The sequence below is a fragment of the Arachis hypogaea genome, chromosome 20 (genome assembly GCF_003086295.3).
Source record: "Arachis hypogaea cultivar Tifrunner chromosome 20, arahy.Tifrunner.gnm2.J5K5, whole genome shotgun sequence".
Lineage (NCBI taxonomy): Eukaryota > Viridiplantae > Streptophyta > Magnoliopsida > Fabales > Fabaceae > Arachis > Arachis hypogaea.
The window spans coordinates 846,563-866,410 of NC_092055.1; the positions used below are offsets into that span (position 1 = coordinate 846,563).

A 19,848-nucleotide genomic window follows, 5' to 3' on the forward strand; every position below is an offset into this window, starting at 1 on the left:
ATTACGTGTTAATGTGTCTAATTTTATTTTATATTTTAATTTAATAAAATATTAAATATTATTATAATTTATTTAAAAAATATTTTATATATATTCATATTTTATAAAAATTTTAAAGTTTATATATCATCTTATCTCGTATTGTATCGTATTTTGTATCTGTTTATGCATTATAGCCATGAACACATTTAAGAAATTGGTTAAATGTCATTTTTGATGAGTCATACTGTCTGCCCACAATAGGTTTGTTGGAGTGTGTTACGTTATTTCCAAATTAGTGTGATGGAAACAAATTTGTTTTCATAGTAAAAAATATAATTCACTCATATTTTGAAGCGACTTTTTGTAAATTTATTCAAAAATAATATATATTTTTTAAATTAGTAATTTTATGCTAAGTGTTTTTTTATAATTTTCTTATGCCAATGGAAATTAATTAAAAAAATAATAAAAAAATTAGAGATCAAACTTTAAATAATGTTTTTAAGAAAAATTGGACTGAATATATAAATTATGTATCAGTTATTAAAAGATAGTGCATTTTTTTTAAATCAGTACAATTTTAATTAGAAAACTAATATACTATTTTTTTAAAAATCTATTTTATCAAAAGAATTAAACTATTTAAGAGACAAAAAAAATTTATTACAATTTTAATTAGAAAACTAATATACTATTTTTTAAAAATTATTTTATCAAAAAAATTAAACTATTTAAGAGACAAAAATAATAATTTTATTTTCAATTAAATTTTGATATGATTACATCGATGGTTGATTTTTATACCCTTAGAAGACAAGGGAGGAAGCAATTTTAAATGCACTTTAATTTTCCAACTACTTGGACAGTATCTCATATATATAAAATAAAATAATTCATAAAAACATATCACTAACTCAATAAAGTAAAACAGACCCAGGCTTGTGTGGTGTACTACTAAAAAATCTTATGGATTTTGCAACATTAGGATCTATGAATGGTAGTGGTGGTGGTGGCTTGATTTGTGCCTTCAATTTTTCCAGTTGGGTAAGCAATAATTCTCCAAGATCTTCTTGTTTTCTTCACCAACATATGAACCATAAAAGGTTCATCATGATGAAGTTGTGTAATAATGTTATTCTAAGGCATTATTATTATTCCAATAGTAGAAAAACACAAATAATGTTTTCAGCTCATAGTTCCCTTAACAATAATAATTCCCATTATCCAAATAATGATGATCAAGGATCATCAATGGAGGGTGTTGTTTTTTGTGATGCAAATTATTCTCCTTTGACTCCAATAAGTTTTTTGGAGAGAGCAGCAAGGTTTTGTGGAGAAAGAACATCACTTGTTTATGGTTCTTTGGAGTATAAATGGAGTGACACATATCAAAGGTGTTTGAAACTTGCTTCTTCTCTCACTCAGCTAGGGATCTCACCTGCTGATGTAGTAAGTCTTCTCCTTTAATTTATGTCTTTTTAATATTATGAATTTAATTTTGATGTATTATGAATTTAATTTTAATGCACTGTAAATATAAAATTGTTTTACACGTATATAAAAATAACTACTTTTTATGTTAATAATGATTTATAATTGTACGATTGTGTAAAATGTTTTACATGGTCAGTATACGAAAATTAAACTCTTACTACTATGTATCATGTAAATTCTTAATGTCAAGAATAATTATTATTCTTATAGCATAAGGTGATACTTAAGCTTCTGTTTGATAAATATAAAGATACACAGACCAAAAAAAAAAAAAAGATTCCATCTTTTTATTATTCACATGAAATGATAATTTTTAGCTTCTTTTAATATTATTTTTGAGAAATAAAAATTTCTGTATTTCTGTCTATTGTTATGTCTAATTGTTTACCGTTTTGGATTATAAAACATCTACACATTTCTATCTTTCAGACATAGTTTTTTGTTTTTCCGGTTTTTTTCTCTTTCTAATATATTTTTATCTTTACATTTCTATTTTTATATTTGTATTTTGTCACAGGACAGAAACCAAATGAAACTAATTAAGGATTAAATTGAGCATTAATATTTTCGTTTTAATATGTGAAGATATTTTTTTATAAAAATTATTATAGTTAAAAACGGTTAGATAATTAAATATATTTGACTAAATTTCTTAACACAATATATGTCGACATCCTAATTATCATTTTCACATAAAAATATTATTACGAAAATAACTACTTTTATTTTAGAAAAACCTTTCATTAGACATGTTAAACCGATTAATTCCCTTCAAATTATATATTATATATACCTGCTCTAAAATAAAAGCCTAACCCATTTAAAAAAAATTTGTGAGTTAAATGGGCTAGTCCTTTTTTTTTTCTAAATAGAAAAGTTTTAAATTTTTAATTAAAAACAAAAAAATAAATCTTGATGACTTATTTAAAATAGTTAATTTGAGTAAGTTCGTGCCCATTATTATATCTTATCTTTCATGTTCAGATTGCATTACCTATTCTTATCTTATTCTTATTGGAAATATGTACATTGTTTGAACTTTGAATTTTGATTTGGCCCTCTCTCTCTCTCTGATCTATGAAATATGAAATTATATATAACATGCAACACGTGGCTTCATTGATTTCCTTATCTCACTACCAAACAAATCATTGGAAAAAAAGTGATCATAATTGTGATGATTTACTAGCTAGGTCCTACTTTGATGATTCTACTCAGAAACCGATAAACTCATCACTTTCACTATGTTTTCATAGTCACATGACACGTTAAAACACTGTTTAAGAGTGTGAAGTGTCAACTATACTAGTTATCCACAACCATGAAACAACTTTTCAAGAACATGCTTTGGACAAGTTCTCTTAGGAATTCAAGAGCGACCCTTTTCATTTCATCGCATAAATCACTTAAATTTTGCAACTTTTCCAAAGATCATAAGGATCAAGGATCATGGGAATCAATGGAGGGTCTATTCCACTGTTCTGCAAATCTTGTTCCTCTGACCCCAATAGGGTTCTTGGAGAGAGCAGCAAGGTTTTGCAGAGAGAGAACTTCACTTGTTTATGGTTCTTTGGAGTATAAATGGGGTGAGACACATCAAAGGTGTTTGAAACTTGCTTCTTCTCTCTCTCAGTTGGGAATTTCCCGTGGTGATGTTGTGAGTTTTGTTTATTACTTCTGTCACTCTGTGTTTACTTTGATAACTTGTCAAAATTATTTTTTATTTCCCCCCCAAATTTCCTTGGTTTGTAGATTTGTGTAGAATAGTTGAAAGTATTTAAACTTGTGTTTGTCAGAAGTACCAGTATATTAGAGTTAGAAGCTGTTTCTGCTTCTGATTTTGTTGTGGAAGTCCTGAAAAGTTGTATCTGTTTCATCCATAGTTTAATATTTCAGGTTTTGGTAATTGATTAACTATTAAGTCAAAGTTTAATAAATAGCATTTAGAGGCCTGAGACTTCTATAATCATCTTGATATTTTTGGATTTTCATGTTAGGAAATTTATATAAAACTGGTTTAATGCATATATTTATTATGATAAGCCTTTGTTGTGTCATATTATTCATGTAGCCGACCCTACCTAATGAGACAATGCCTAGTGGCTGTTATTGCTGTTGAATCTTGTACTAAGAAAAATATTAGGAAGCATCCTTAAACTCTTTAAGGTGAATGGATTCAATCATTGATGCTATTGTATATTCAATGTTGTTTTGAAACAGGTTGCAACATTATCACCTAATGTTCCAGCAATGTATGAGCTGCATTTTGCAGTCCCAATGGCTGGAGCCATTATCTGCACCTTGAATTCGCGCCTCGACGCATCCATGGTTTCAGTCCTGCTGGAGCATTCACAAGCTAAGATCCTCTTTGTAGACTACCAACTGCTTGAAGTCGCGCGCAGCGCATTAGACCTGCTATGCAAAAGAACATCATCAAAATTACCAATTCTAGTCCTAATTGCTGATTCTGATTGTGATTCTGATTCAACAATTGACACTTCTTCAATTAGTTATGAGTATGAGATGCTACTAGCAAATGGTGAAAAAGGGTTTGAAATAGTTAGGCCAAAGAGTGAAATGGATCCTATAAGTGTTAATTACACCTCTGGCACCACATCAAGGCCTAAAGGAGTAGTTTATAGCCATAGAGGCGCGTATTTGAACTCACTCGCGACAGTTCTACTCTTTCGAATGGATCTCTTCCCAGTGTATCTATGGACAGTTCCTATGTTCCATTGCAATGGATGGTGCCTTCCTTGGGGCGTGGCAGCGCAATTCGGAACCAATATTTGTCTTAGGAAGGTAAAGCCTAAGGACATTTTTGATAATGTGACAAATTACAAGGTTACACACTTGGGGGGAGCTCCTACAGTTCTTAACATGATTGTGAACTCTGCTTCATTCGATAGGAAACCGATCGATCACAAGGTATTGGCTATGACAGGTGGCTCTCCTCCGCCGCCTCAGATCATCGCCAAGATGGAAGAGCTCGGATTCACAGTTTCTCACCTCTATGGCCTCACAGAAACATATGGCCCAGGCACTTTTTGTGTCTGGAAGCCTGAATGGGACTTACTTGCGCCGCAAGAAAGATCAAGAATGAAAGCAAGGCAAGGAATTCCACATGTTGGCTTGGATGAAATTGATATCAAGGATCCGGAAACAATGGAGAGTGTTCCAAATGATGGGAAAACAATGGGGGAAGTTATGTTTAGAGGGAACACAGTGATGAGTGGATACCTTAGAGATTTGAAAGCCACAAAAGAAGTTTTCAAAGATGGTTGGTTCCATAGTGGTGATCTTGGTGTGAAACACCAAGATGGATACATAGAAATCAAGGACAGGTTGAAGGACATTATAATCTCCGGCGGGGAGAATATAAGCTCGGTCGAGGTGGAAACTGTTCTGTACAACCATCCAGCCGTGCTTGAAGCAGCAGTTGTTGCCCGGCCGGATAATCATTGGGGACAAACTCCATGCGCATTCGTCGAATTGAAAGAAGGGTATAATGATATGGATTCTCAAGAAATAATCAACTTCTGTAGGGATCATTTGCCACATTACATGGCACCTAAAATAGTGATTTTTCAAGATATACCAAAAACTTCAACAGGGAAGATACAAAAGTATGTTCTTAGAGAGAAAGCCAAGGCATTAGGAAGCATTTCTTGACCCACCCCATTAGTTATAATTAATTGTAATTGATTCACATGAAAGGTGTTCTGCACAATATTCAATTCATAGTGTTAATCACTGTTATTGATAATCATATGCTTATTTTGAATAAAAGAAATTAATTTGTACCTTTTATAAGGAATTCTTTATAAGGTTTAGTTCTCTGCTAACACACTCCATGCTCATTCTTTCTTTTGGTGACTCCACAGAACAAGCAAGTCCAATTCTAAAGAGTGAATACAAACATTTCTTTGCTGTTGTTCCTTCTATTTCTATGGACAGAAGAATTGGATCTACAATCTGCAAGAGTTTATCTGGAAATGCCATCCTTACATAGCTATGGAGATTGTGACCAAGTTGAAAAGTTTCCTCAGTAGGTCTTCTTCCTGTTAACATTTCCAAAACAAGAATCCCAAAGCTATACGTGTCGCCTTGTTTCGACACCTCTGAACTCATTCCATACTCTGCAATATGTTGTGAATTGGTTAATACATCTTAAGAAACAAAGTTGTTAAATTTAAATCACTCTTTTGAAGATGACATTATACCTGGAGGAGTATAACCAATAGTACCATTTATTCTGGATATGATATTTTGCTTATATGATTTGTCATTGATTTTTGACAGAAATCTTGCAGATCCAAAGTCACCAACATGAGCAACCATGTTATCATCTAGAAGAATATTGCTCGGCTTTAAATCGCAATGAACAATAGGCTGCGCGCATTCGTAGTGAAGATAGCTTATTGCTGAAGCAACATCAGTTAGAGTCCTTATTCTTTGGTTTAGACTCATCAAGGTTTGTGGCACTTCTAATCTTTCAATATCTGGATGCAACCATTTATCCAAGCTTCCATTTTCCATGTATTTGAACACCAGAGCTTTGAATTCTCGGCCGTTGTGATCTGTACTCGAGCAACAGGTTAGAATCTTAACCAAATTTCGATGGCTAATGTGTTTCAGTGCATTGCATTCGGCCATGAAACTCGCTCGAGCTCCTTTCTTTTGAAGGTTTAAGACCTTTATAGCAACAACTTTGTTAGTCGAGGCGAGATTTCCTTTGTAAACAAAGCCGAAATTTCCAGACCCTATCAAGTTGCTAGCTGAGAAACCATTAGTTGCTTGGTGAAGTCTTTGATATGACACCTTTTCAAATAAGTCATTTAATGCTGATGAATCTGAAATTGGTTCATTCTTTCTTATCCTCATCATATAAGCAACAAACATAGAACACAACAGAACAAGAAAAGCAACCATAGAAACTATCATCACTGCTGTGTCCTTGAAACTATGATGTCTTGGTTGTTTTGAACCGTGGCATGGTGGTAACTTCAGCTCAGAGATTCCTCCACAAAGCTTAACATTACCAAATAGTGTTATAGCAGTTGAATTTCCAAACACACCTTTTCTTGGAACTTCACCATCCAACATGTTGAAAGAAACATTTAAGTATTCTAGAAGAGATAGATCTTGTAGCGCGGTTGGAATCGATCCAGACAAGTTGTTTCTTGATAGGTCTAAATGTTGGAGACTCTTCACCATAGCCAAAGATGAAGGTATGGTTCCATTGAATGAATTACCTTGTAAGTTAAGGTACTCGAGGTTTACCAACTCTCCAATATTCTCAGGAATTTCGCCAGACAGATAATTTTTCGAGACGTCCAACTGACGAATAAATTTCAACAGGCTTACTTGTCCCGGAAGGTATCCGGTCAACGAGTTTTCGTACAAGTTTAGTAGGACTGTCAAAGAAGAAAGACCTATAACTTCTGGAGGTATGACTCCACTAAGATTGTTAGTTGCAAGGTCTAGAATTTCTAAACTTTTGCAATTTCCTATACTTGGAGGAATGTTTCCTCTTAGCATGTTGTCTGAGATTCTTAGCTCAAGCAATTGGCTAAGATTCCCTATAAAGGGTGGAATTTGTCCTGAGATTTTGTTATAACTCAAATCCAATCTTTTCATTGTTTGAAACTTTACAAATGTTGTTGGAATTGATCCTACAAAAAAGTTGAGTTCCATGGTAAGGACATCTAAATTAATGTGATTTCCTAAAGTGGCAGGAATTTCTCCAAACAATAGGTTATCACTAAGGTATATTTCTCTGAGCCGGTCGGAAAAGTTGGCTATATTTTCCGGCAAACGGCCAGCGAAATTGTTGGCGGATATGTCCAATATTTCCAACTTACTACAATTTTGCAAAGATTCTAAGAACTCAGAGTCCTTAAGTGAATAACTTCCTAGATAGTTGGAACCAAAATTCAACCACCAAAGATCATGCAACTTTGCTAGACTTGGAACTTCCCCTAAAAAACTATTATTAGTGACATCAAATCTTCTAAGAGAGGTTGCATTGGTGATTGAAACAGGGATTGAACCTGACATTTGGTTGCTTCCAATTTCAAAAAGTTGGAGCCTAGGGAGGGAGAAGAACATGTCGGCCGGAAGAGAGCCGTTAAAGTGGTTGTTCGCGGCCGAGATGTAAGTAAGAGATGACACATTGTAAAGAGAATAAGGAAGCATACCACATAATTTGTTGGAAACCATACCAAGAATTTGCAAATGTTTTAAGTTGCCAATGTTTTGTGGTAACTTTCCCTCCAAGTTGTTATATGAAAGAGAAAGTACAACAAGGGATGAAAGATTCCATATGGAATATGGTATCTTCCCTGATAAATGATTCTTGGCCAACCATAACCATTGAAGTTCTTTAAGAGAACCAATCTCCATTGGTATTTTTCCACTAAGATTGTTCCCTTGTAAATATATACGCCTGAAAAAACATATATATATATTATGATGATTAGAAAAAAAGTAACACAAATATTATAAATTCACAAATACTCTTAACACAAGTACACAACAATTTCAAAACAAAATACACATACTTTTGAATACTTGCTAGATATTTTTGTGTTGTACAGAAAGTATTTTCTATTAACAAAAATTACTAATCAATAAAAGTGAAGTGTATGCTTATGTAGGGTGAAAAATATAACCAGTGGTGGAGTTTAGTTCAGACAGGGGTGGCCATGCCCCCCAAACTTTTTATAAAAAACTTAGTAGTACTTTTTCAAAAGATAAAAAATAGTTCGATTGACTTAAATACTTTACTATGACTTAAAGTATCTAATAAGTTCAATAAACAACACTCTCTCTATTTTAGGTTCAAATATAAAAAATTAGATATCTTTTATTTATTTAATTTAATATTATTTTATATTTTACTATTTATTTAATTTAATTTTTTATATGATAAAAAATAATAGAATATTCAATAAGTATTAATATTATTGTATTTGTATAAATTGATAAAAAAAAATTCAATAAATATTATAAATTTTAATATTTGTCCTTCTAACTTCTTCTTTATATATTTTACAGGATATATATTCAAATTTTTATATAAAATAATAATGAAAAATCAAAGAATTGATACATTTTTTAAGAAGAAGGCTAATATTTAAGAAGGAGAACATATAACTTTTACAATATCAACACATGTAGATAGTTCTTCTACTTTAATGAATCACGAAGAAAGTGAGATATAACCTTCAAAAGTTCAAAAAGTTATATCTGATGACTTTAACTTTAACTTTTTGGAACGAGATCTTGAAAAAGGGCTTTAAATTTGGCAGTATCACCAAAACCAGAGAGATGAGATTAGACAAGCTTATCTTAAATGAGGTCCATATAAAAAAATATTTTGACAATTATTTTCTATTTGACCCCTCCCAAAATTTTGTTTCAAGTTCGGCCACTGAATATAACCAACTAATAATTAATCTAAAAATATCTAACACTATAATATCTTTAACAATACCTAAGTTCCAAACAACTTGTTAAGTTGGTCGGAATTTCTCCGGCCAGCGAGTTATTGGCGAGAAAGAGTAGTCGCAGCCTAGACAGATGACCAAGTTCCGGCGGGATTTCGCCATAGAAATTATTGTTTTGAAGGTTGAGAGTTTGTAAAGAAGAGAGATTGCCAATATGGGGTGACATGAACCCTTGCAATTGATATCCTTCTAAGTTCAATTCCAAAACTCTTTGCTCTCTTTTGCTACATGTGATTCCATGCCAATTGCAAAATTGGTTGGAGCTATTCCAAGAGGTTAAGATTTTATAAGGGTCATTGGATATAGCTTCCTTGAACTTGAGCAGTGCATTAAGCTCATCATTGTTATTGTTGTTGTTTTCTATTGCTAGAGAAAAAGAAGCTATGTTAGATTGAAAAAAACAGAGAAAGTTTATGGTAAAGGAGAAAAGAAGAAGCTTCATTTTATTGAGAAACATATATCTTTAACCTTTGGAGATTTTGTGTTTTTGTTTTTGGCTCTAAATTCTCAAAGAAGAGAGCCTCTATGTGTGTGTATATATAGTTAAAGACATAAAGGTTCATTGATTTAAATGACTTTCTAGGTTGGTTCTTCTTTATTTGTTTTGACTTCAAATTTGTTTAATCTTATGTTTTCTTTTGCTTTCTTTCTGGTTTTCATGAATTGCACTTCCCATCCTAGAGGTTAGGCAACATTACATTTAAAAGACATGTCAATTATAAAATTAGTGTATTAATAAGTACTAATCTTAGGGGTGAGCATGGGTAGTGAGTACTCGATTACCTGTTTGAACCCGAACCAAACCAATTAAATTGGTTATCGAACTAATGGGTAATCGGGTCCAACCGAACCAAACCGATAATCTTTGTTAGTGTTTGGTTCGGGTATCGGTTCTGGGGTGCGGAACCCGAACCAACCTGCAAACCCGATCATATATTAATTAAATAAGAAAATAAAAAATATATATGACTTTTTCATTAGACAAAAATTATCACTATTAATATATTTGGATTTTAATGAGTTTAGTTTTTAATGTATTTGATATTTAACATATTTAGATTATTTCTATTGATGTTACATGTTTATTGTACTGGTTGAATTTTTAAGATAAAAATTTGATTTTTTTTATGAATTTTAAAGTCATCGGGTACCCAATTACCCGAACTGAACCAATCTATTCTTAATCAGTTTGGTTTGGTTCGGGTACATGTACAAAAAAACACAAATCCGAACCAAACCAAACCAATTATATTTTGATCGGTTCGATTCTAATTTTACCATAAATTCGAACCAAATCGACCCGTGCTCACCTCTATCTAATTTTAAGAACTAATTATTTTATATCTATTTAAGTATTTGTTATTGATTAAAGAGTTGCTACATATATATCATGAGATTCGAAACTCTAATTCTTATTTAAATGAACGAATAAGTTAACTAGTTACTAATTCAAATTGATTTAAATAGTAAGTATTTCCTTTTTTTTTCTTGTCATGGTCAACAATTTGGAATTCAGGCAGAGTAGCAATAAGCTGCACTACCAATTTTTAATGTATTTATTCATTCTAAATTTCTAATAGTGCTTATAAGTGCGTTTCTTTTGATACCATTGAGATATTTTATTTAACAAATAAAAACTCTTGTAAAACTTTTTAAAAATTTCTGCTGATAAAAAAGAAAAAAAAAAATCATTGGCTCCATCTTTAATTCTCAGATAAATCACTATATATGATGTCATATGCTTTTAATTAATTTGTTGCTATCTTCAACTCTAAAATGACTATGTTAGCAATTATTTCACCTTTTTAACCAACCTCTTTTTCAAGCACTAAGGGCATGTTTAGAAGTTTCAAAAGTTTTTTTTTTTTTTTTTTAACTTTTAACTTATAAAAAGTTACATTAATGATATTTAGTACAATCTTTTAAATATATTTTTAACTTCTCAAAAAGTTATTTAAGAATTTTTAAAGAAATAAAAAAAATTAATTTTTTTCATTCTCAAAATCTATTTTATCACTCTTATTTATTAAATGACTTTAAAATAAGTATTTCTATGATAATTTTTCAAATATAAAATAATTTATTTATAAATTACTTTTAATATAAGTCCTTATATTTTAAGTTCTTTTTTCCAAAAGAACTTAGTGTTTGTTTGAGCTCCATTATTTTGATAAAAAAAATTTTTTTAATTAATAAAGATCTTTTTTATTTTTTAGCGTGTTTGGTAAATTTCTAGTAGTAAAAGTAAAAACACTAGAAAAATAAAAAAAAAACATCTTTTTTGAGAAGCTATAATTTACATATTTTTTTAAAAGATCTTTTTTTCTTTAAAAAAAGATGTTTTTTACGTAATAAATAAACAAAAAAGTACTTTTATATTGTTATATCCAAACATAATTGATAGATAAAAAAATCTTTTTACATGAGATACCCAAACATAAAATTACTTTTACTTTTCATAAGATCTTTTAAGAAAAAGATAACTCGAAAAAATATCTTTTCTTAAAAACTCACCCAAACAAGCTCTTAATTAAGTTATTTATCCAAACTGACTCTAAAGTAAAAGAAATAATACAATACATCATGAACATATTCACATATTAGTATATTACTAATATTTATAACCTTTTTTTTCATATAACTACACATTTAAAAGTGATTTTAATCAACTTTTTAATTAATACATAGCCAGAAAATAGATTAATTAAAAAAAAAAGTAACATACATCATATAATCTTATGAGGTAGATGTATTTTATTGTTCAAGTTGAGTGGGTGGCAGGATATTGGTTGACATCAAGACTTATTATAAAAGGGTAGAAAATGGAGCCACAATAAATGTGATTACCAATTTTAATTCCACTAGTTAATGATAATTTGGGATCATAATAGTGAGCAATTGGGTTTCCTTCCAAGTCAACAGCTATAACTCCTCCATTCTTGGCAAAACTTGGATTCATTATATACTTTGAAAACATCATTATAGCCTTCCGAATGAAAGGGTATTTGTATGCTAATTCCGCTTCAGCTGTATATTCCTGTCATTTATTCACATTTAACCAACATTTAGGTATTAATTTATTAACAGTTTAATTTAATTTGTATGGAATTTCAGTACTCTCTATATATAATTTAGTTATTTTAATTTATTTTACCTAAACATTTAATTATGAGTAAATATATATCTAAATTAATCCCAACGAATTTTTTATTTGACATTTTAGTCCGCAACAAATTTTATTACTTTGAAGTTTTCAAAAATTACTTTTAATTATATAGATTGATTTTTCTGTGGCTTTTAATAAATTTTTTAATATGCATGTTAGATAAAAAATTATTATAAAATAATAAAATCTCAAAAAATCTTAGGCTAAAGTATTAAATTGAACCCAATGTTTGAGCGTAATTCTGTTTTGGTATTTAAGATTTAAAGTGTTATATTTGAATCCAAAAAAATTTCATTTCGCTTTAATGTAGTCCCACCATGAGGTCAAAGTTAAATAATTAACGGAATGTCCTACATGACAGTAGTACAAGAATAAGGTCGATAATTTGGAAAACAAATACAAGCTCTAGAGGCACAAAATCAACCGTAAATGCATTAATACATTTATTCATCATTCACCTTAGTTCTATAGAAAATATTTCATTTAAATGGTAAAAAAAATAATAATAAATGTATTGATGCATCTATAGTTGATTACTTATTTTCCAAATTATTGACTTTGTTCTTGTAATACTGTCATATAGAATATTCTGTTAATTATATTAACTTTGACATCACAGTAGTACTACATTAAAGTTAAATGAAACTTTTTTTGATTTAAATATGACACTAAACTTTAAAGACCAAAACAGGATTCTGCCCAAACGTAGAGAATCAATTTAGTATTTTACCTAAAATCTTATTATAACATAAATTAACCCTTCTTTAATTAATTTATCTGAAAAAAATTTTAAAGTAATAAAAATTTATTATAAATTAAAATGTTCGATTTAAAATTTTTTAAAGACGAATTTAAATATTTATTCTTTAATTATATATCATCCTATTAAATATTAGTAAAGTTATTATTTAGTCTACAATGGGCAAAATATCAACATAGAATAGAATGAGTAATAATAATGAAGTTTAGGGTTGGTAATATTTTACCGTGGCTATTCCAATCCAATAGTTTCCTTGTCCATCATAATGAATATTATCAGGAGCACCAGGTAGGTCACAAAACTTGTCAATGGTACCTTTCTTAGGGCCTTGTATGTAATATTTCTTGCACTTCATCCTGAACAATAACCACCATACCCTTATTAGATAAGTGTGATTTTCATCACATACTCTTTAAGCAGAACAAAAGAAAATAGGTAAAAGGGGAAAAAAAATTTATACGATAAAAATTCACACTACTTTATCACAATGAGGTCACCAAAAAAAAACTTGATCACAATGAAGAATAATAAAGCATTATAAGCATAAATAATACATGCCCTAAATGCTACGAAGTATGGACATTTCGCTAAATTAGCGTGTCCGCACGTGTCGGATACATTTCGGACGCAACACTCATTAACATTCGTTCGACACGCGTGTCTACTGTGTTCAACCGTGTCTTAATAAAAAATAAAAATTTTTTCTCCGAACACGCTTGGACACACCAAAATACCATTCAGCGTATTCAATCTTATTCTTAACATGTATTCTTAAAATAAATTTAAAAATAATATATTATTATTTATTAAAACAAAAAATATTTTAATTACTTTATATAATTAAAATAAAACATTAAAAATAATAAAAAAATTAATTTATGTTTTAATATCAATAAAATATCAAAATATCATTACGATTTATTTAAAAATACTTTATATTTTATATGTATGCGTATTCCCATATCTTATAAGATTTTAAAATTTGCGTGTCGGCGTATCCTGTGTCATGTCATGTCCCGTGTCTGTGTCAGTGTCCCTGCATCATAGCCTAAATGAAATATACATGCATACTATATATTATAGGATAAATGACTGCTTTAATTTCTAACACAATTAGATTAAGTCTTAATTTCGTCATTAAAGTTTAAAATATTTTATTTTATTTCAAATATTATATTTATTTTATTTTAATTTTCTAGTTAAAATTAATTTATTTTCCAAAAATACCCTTTTTTTATTATAGTATTTTTGTTTAGATAACAGAAAAAATAATAATTATAGTGATTGTTGTAATAATTTAAGAGCAAAAATGATAGAATAATAAAAGAAAAAAAAAGATACAAATAAAAGAAAAAAATAATATTTTAAAAAAAAGTTATTTTTGACTTAAAAACTAAAATAAGATAAAATATTAGGATGAAAATAGAATTTACGTTTCAAACATTAAAGACGAATTAAAACTTAGCGTAAATATTAGAACTAAAACCGTATTTTTTTAATATTATATTAATTTTTCAGCTGTATTTATCTTGACTAAAATTTATAGAAAATTTTTCAAGTGTACCGTCTTACTGGTATTTCAGTTATTTTTAACCGTTGATCTTAATTATAAAAAATATATATAATATATATAATTAAGATCAACGATTAAAAATTATTAATACACCGGTATGACGGTACACTTGAAAATCTTCTTAATTTATAACCAACCATATTGAATATTGATATGATATGCATATAGCAAAAAAAAATAAAAAAAAAGAGAGAAATTAAAGAAAAAGTAGTGTTATAAACAGCAAATCCACAGAAAATAAACTCACAGAAAACTTTCACAGAAGATGACAAATTGTTGATCTGGTGAGACAGCAACACCATTGGGAAAGTAGAGATTATGAGCAATCACTTTTGTTTGGTTTGTTGTTGGATCATAACTCATGAATCTACCATGAGGCTTACCCTCCAACAAGTCTAAGAAGTGGTCCTCTAAAGAGTATTTGTAAGTAGCATCTGTGAAGTAAATAATTCCATCTTTTGCCACATCAACACCATCCGTTAATTTGAATTTCAATCCATCAACTTCATCTGTTACAACCTCTACCTTCTTATCCATTCTCACCCTCACCAATCCCTATATGCATCATTTTATTTAAACAAATATCTTCTTAAGTAGTTTTTTATGACATACATAAATATAATAATAAGAAGATAAACACTTTCTAGTTTGTAATATATATCCTTTTTATTTAATTTTTAAAAAGTTCATATTACGATTTTAAATGAGTTAGTTGATTCTAAATTTCTTTTTTTTTTAAGATCGGATAATTTTACAATTTAAATTCATTATAATTTCATATTTTACATGTTTAATTTATTCTTTTGATTTAATAGAAAATATCGATTTTCTCTATTTTCTACAAGGCATAAAACATTTAGGTATATCTTTTTGTCTTTATTTAATTTTAAGTATTCCAATTTTTTTAAACGATAGAAAATTAGATAAATTTTAATTTAAATATAAATAATTTTCCTCTTTGTAAAATATGAATAAAAAGTTGTTCTTAGAATGTGATTAAGAAAATAAATTATATGTTATAATTAAACAAGCTTGTATAAATGATAAAAAAAATAAATGTTACCTAAATATTTTTTTTTACCAAAAATAAAGAGATTCGAACTTGCGATCTCTTAGGCGAGTGTGGAGAGACTATGCTATTTGAGCTATAATTCATTGGCCAGTGCTACCTAAATATTTTAGGCCTGATAATTATTTGTAAAAAAAATAAAAATTGAAATTAGACATTATTTAATTATGAGTTCTAGGAAATTAACCATTTTCTCGGTGAATATCAAAGTAACCTTTTGAAAATTATTTATTTATTTTAAATTTTTTATTTTAAACTAAAAATTCTGAAATTTAAATTTTAAATTCTCTAAAAATTAAAAAAATAACTTTACAATAAAAATATTAATTAATATTAACTAACTAAAAATTAATTTCATACGCTTATTAGAAAGAAGTATATATATATATAGTAGTAGATATAGTAGTACTATATATATATATCGTACGTACTACTATATCTACTACTATATTACGTACGTACTACTATTTGTTTAGGTCCGAGACTTATTAACTCTCAAGGTACAGGTCCACGTTGAAGCATTTAAAAACCATTAATGTTAGCTGCCATATCCAATTATCCATCGTTATCACATGAATTTTTTCAATGCAAATCCAATCCCCAACAGCTTTTATATTAGGGATTAATTAACATGTCTTTCTTAAGTTATATGACAAATTTATTATTAATAAAATATTTTAAATATTTTTTATTAAATAAATATAAAATAAATATATTAAAAATTTATTTTTTTTTATATTTTTAATAAAAATGTTTTTAATTTATAAATTTAATATATACTTTTAAAATACAAGATAGATAAACCATTTATATTATCGGACATACACTACTTTTCTTTGGTATTATCTCTTTCTCTTCAAAATTATCGTTTCAATATAAAAGAAAAAAAAAGATGACCGATATCAACAAGTATGTCCTTCACAAAATTATAAGTATATTATTACCAAATTCTTCAGACCATACATATATAAAATGTTATTGGTTATCTATATTTTTTCTATAGATACATTCAATTTTTTGTTAAAAATATATATATATATATATATATATATATATATATATATATATATATATATATATATATATATATATAGTCTTACTTAAAGAGAGTATGATAAAAAATTATACTTTATAAAAAAATTTTAAAAAAATAAAGATGATCCATTTTCAAATACCCTATAGATATAAAATGAAAAAAAAATCTGTTCATCTAACAATATATCTGAGTTATAGTTCAAATAACATAATTTTTCCATACTTAATTAAGAGGTCGTGGGTTCAAGTCTCCTATTTTTGATAAAAAAAAAATATATATCTGATATTCAAATAAAAAAATATTTTAACAACTTTTTAAAGTAACTTCATATATAATATAACTGATAAATTAGAGAAAAACTTCGAAGCTAAACTCTTGGTTTCTAACATATATTCCTGGTATGAAATATGAAGAAAACAAGTATTCTTACCCATGGATTCTTAAACATTGATCTTATTGATTTAACCACAAATTTAATCAATAATCATATATATATATATATATATATATATATATATATATAGAACTTATTAATTATATTGTTATCTATAAAAATAAAATAAAATAAAATATTACCTTATAGGCATCAGCAACAATGAGTGAGCCATGAGGGTCAAAAGCTAAACCAAGAGGCCTTCCACCCGTGTTAACCCAATCTTCCACCGAGTCATTACTTAAACTCACTCGCTTGATCCAACCATCTTCACAACTCGTGTAAACCACGTGCGCCTCCGCATCATAAACCAGGTCTTCCGGCCCCGCCACGCGTCCGTTTCCGACAACCTCCGAGCCTCGTCGCATGTTATCGTTGCGGGCAACCGTGCTGGCCAAGTTGAGCCGGGTTATCTCATGGGGCGGGAAATGAACCGGATCGAACGGTTCGAGGCGGAAAAGAAGCGCAGCTAGAACCACCGGAAGAAGGAGGAAAAAGGATACTATGAAAAGCCATTGCGTTGAGCTTGTTGTTGTCTGAAGCTCAGAGCGAGTTGCAGAAGCTGAGTCAACTCGTGTTTTTTGCATATTGGATAGATTGCAGTTTGCTTCAGTTTCAGTTCTGAAAGATTTTTTGATATCTTCTTAATTCTTATAACTTAAATTCATTTGTTTTTTAAAAAGTATAGGCAGCCAATAAAAATATTAAAGAATGTGAATAATGAATATATTGGATATTCATTTTATTAGGTGTGCGAATGATTATTTTAATATATTAAGATTTAAGTAAGTAATTTAGAGATGTAATATATTTTAATTTGATTGGTGGTTGTTTATATTATTCAAAAAAATTATTGATTACCTAGCATTATCTTTTGTTTTTCTCTTTAGTTTTTTTTTTACGTGGGTCCTACTTGTAGCAGATTTCTAGGTTTAGAATGTGGGTGTAATTCCTCCTGGAGTCCTGGATCAGAAGATAATTTTAAAATAAATATAAATATAGTCCATTTGATTTAATTTAGCTATTAATTTATTAATTTATTAATAATTAAGTTGGGTTGGTCGGTAATTAGTTTATTAGTTTATTTAAATAAGTGTTAGGAGTTCGAATTTTACCTTGTATAATTTATTGGCCAACAACAAACCCTTAAAAGCGCTATTAATTCATTAGTCTGTTTGATTTCATCTTATTTATGTAGTATAAATTAATAATAAATTTTTAAATAAATTTTTTATATAATATTTTTAATGTATTATAGATATAAAAATTATTATTTTTAATAATTTTAATCAGTATCTTTAAAAAAATATATTATTTATTTTATTTTTTAAAAAGATCAAAATAATTTTCTGTTTGGATTAGAAAGCATGCATAAAAAATATTTGCAATGAAAATTTATCACAATTTTGTCAACGTTTTATTTTTTTAAAAGGAAACATGTTTTTTTATCTAAAATAAAATATTTTTTATTTTTCAATAAATATATTTTTCTAAAAAAACCCAAACATCCTTATTTAATTATATAAGTAATTTTTTTAAAAATAAAAAAGACTTCTTTTTCCAAAAAAAAAAAATTCGAATCTAGCAGTCACTCTTAAAAAAAGGGGCTCATAACACAAATTTTATTTGCACATCATGAGTTATACAGTGGTTTCAGTAAATTTTCGACCGTCAAATTCAACATGTTTTTATATGTTTTTCTTTCTCTTTACATTAATAAAAACAATTTGAATATAATAAGTTAATAACATCTTATTCTTATACACATTATTTAATTGTTTAGCAGCCATTAGACCACTTTATTAATAACTGACTATTTTTTTATAGTTAGATCAGATTAAAATCTTGGGTTTGGAATCTTTAATGACAGAATTTTTTAAGAGAGAAAAAACATAATTAACAAAATTACAATATTTATTGAAAAGTGTGTTTTTTTGTACAAGTTACAGAAATAAATAAATGTGGATATTTAGAGAGGATGAAAAATACACAATAAAGATTTTCATGACCATTACTATGAGAAAGACATACGAAAAACCGACGATAAAATATGTTTTTGATAATGCTAATATGATTCGTGATCTTAGGAGCGTTGAACACAAAGATGTGCTCATGAGGAGAAGAATCATAGATCAAAGTAAAGATATTTATGTACTTTGTGGTGACAAACCAGAAACAGTAAACTACATTTTTCTACATTATAAATATGTATTTAAACTGTGGTGGATGACTCTATGTTAAAAAAATGTGTGTTGGGTGGTGTTACGGCCTGGCCCAAACATCATATGGGCTGACCCGATCCATAGGTCACCCAACTCTGGGTCGGGTGCGAGACGTTCAAGTACCGACCCGAACACGCGTTCTTGACAGCTCTCTACTACAGTTGTATGGAGAAGTTTCGAGAAAGGTGGGTCTGTCCTCGCGGGACCCACCTCTGACACGGTATATATGGGGAGGATCCTGTCCTTCTCCCAAAGTACGTCACATACCATTCTCCCTACTTTTCACCTGGACACCTGACTAATTAGAGCGTCAGAGTGTCTTTATAGGTGACACCCCCTCTCCACACGAAGAGCTCGGGACGTTGGCTACTCCTCATCCAATCCAACAACCCGAAAACCAGGCGATACCCCATCTCACCATCCGTAGCATTATCCCAAACCGTCCGGTACCCGACTTACCGAACAGGTGGGATCTTGGAATATTAGAACTTAGTTTGAGGGTAGGATGGATTGATGAGTAAAAAAGATTGGATACTTCATTTTTTTGGTATTATATAGACTGTTTGGAGGTATAGAAATAGAAAGAATTTTAAAAATAAGTT

General features: G+C 29.0%; 3 protein-coding genes across 10 annotated transcripts; 1 reads left to right on the plus strand and 2 right to left on the minus strand.

Moving 5' to 3' along the window:
- The first annotated feature begins 882 nt into the window (after window positions 1-882).
- On the plus strand, window positions 883-8,006 carry LOC112783138 (isovalerate--CoA ligase AAE2). 8 transcript variants are annotated; one of them, XM_072230076.1, is made up of 7 exons: window positions 2,605-3,133; window positions 3,697-4,979; window positions 5,361-5,524; window positions 5,779-5,950; window positions 6,115-6,707; window positions 6,780-6,926; window positions 7,521-7,892. In XM_072230076.1, the coding sequence occupies exons 1-3, from the start codon at window positions 2,798-2,800 to the stop codon at window positions 5,386-5,388; spliced, it is 1,647 nt and encodes a 548-aa protein (XP_072086177.1). In that variant the 5' UTR covers window positions 2,605-2,797; the 3' UTR covers window positions 5,389-5,524; window positions 5,779-5,950; window positions 6,115-6,707; window positions 6,780-6,926; window positions 7,521-7,892. The 8 variants fall into 8 exon arrangements, with proteins under 8 accessions (XP_072086174.1, XP_072086173.1, XP_025681706.1 ...); XM_072230073.1 differs by lacking the exons at window positions 2,605-3,133; window positions 7,521-7,892 and adding an exon at window positions 883-1,431 and having other exon boundaries at window positions 6,115-7,178; XM_072230075.1 differs by having other exon boundaries at window positions 5,779-6,926; window positions 7,521-8,006.
- Window positions 3,562-9,516, minus strand: LOC112783139 (LRR receptor-like serine/threonine-protein kinase EFR). Its single transcript, XM_029296277.2, has 4 exons — window positions 8,975-9,516; window positions 5,700-7,924; window positions 5,281-5,615; window positions 3,562-3,888 (listed from the first exon to the last, which is right to left on the minus strand). Exons 1-3 carry the CDS (start codon window positions 9,442-9,444, stop codon window positions 5,284-5,286), a joined length of 3,027 nt encoding a protein of 1,008 aa, XP_029152110.2. The 5' UTR covers window positions 9,445-9,516; the 3' UTR covers window positions 3,562-3,888; window positions 5,281-5,283.
- A 2,061-nt stretch (window positions 9,517-11,577) lies between these two features.
- On the minus strand, window positions 11,578-18,089 carry LOC112786776 (protein STRICTOSIDINE SYNTHASE-LIKE 5). The gene is made up of 4 exons (XM_025830154.3): window positions 17,168-18,089; window positions 14,734-15,041; window positions 13,140-13,269; window positions 11,578-12,024 (listed from the first exon to the last, which is right to left on the minus strand). Exons 1-4 carry the CDS (start codon window positions 17,609-17,611, stop codon window positions 11,749-11,751), a joined length of 1,158 nt encoding a protein of 385 aa, XP_025685939.1. The 5' UTR covers window positions 17,612-18,089; the 3' UTR covers window positions 11,578-11,748.
- Window positions 18,090-19,848: the final 1,759 nt, after the last annotated feature.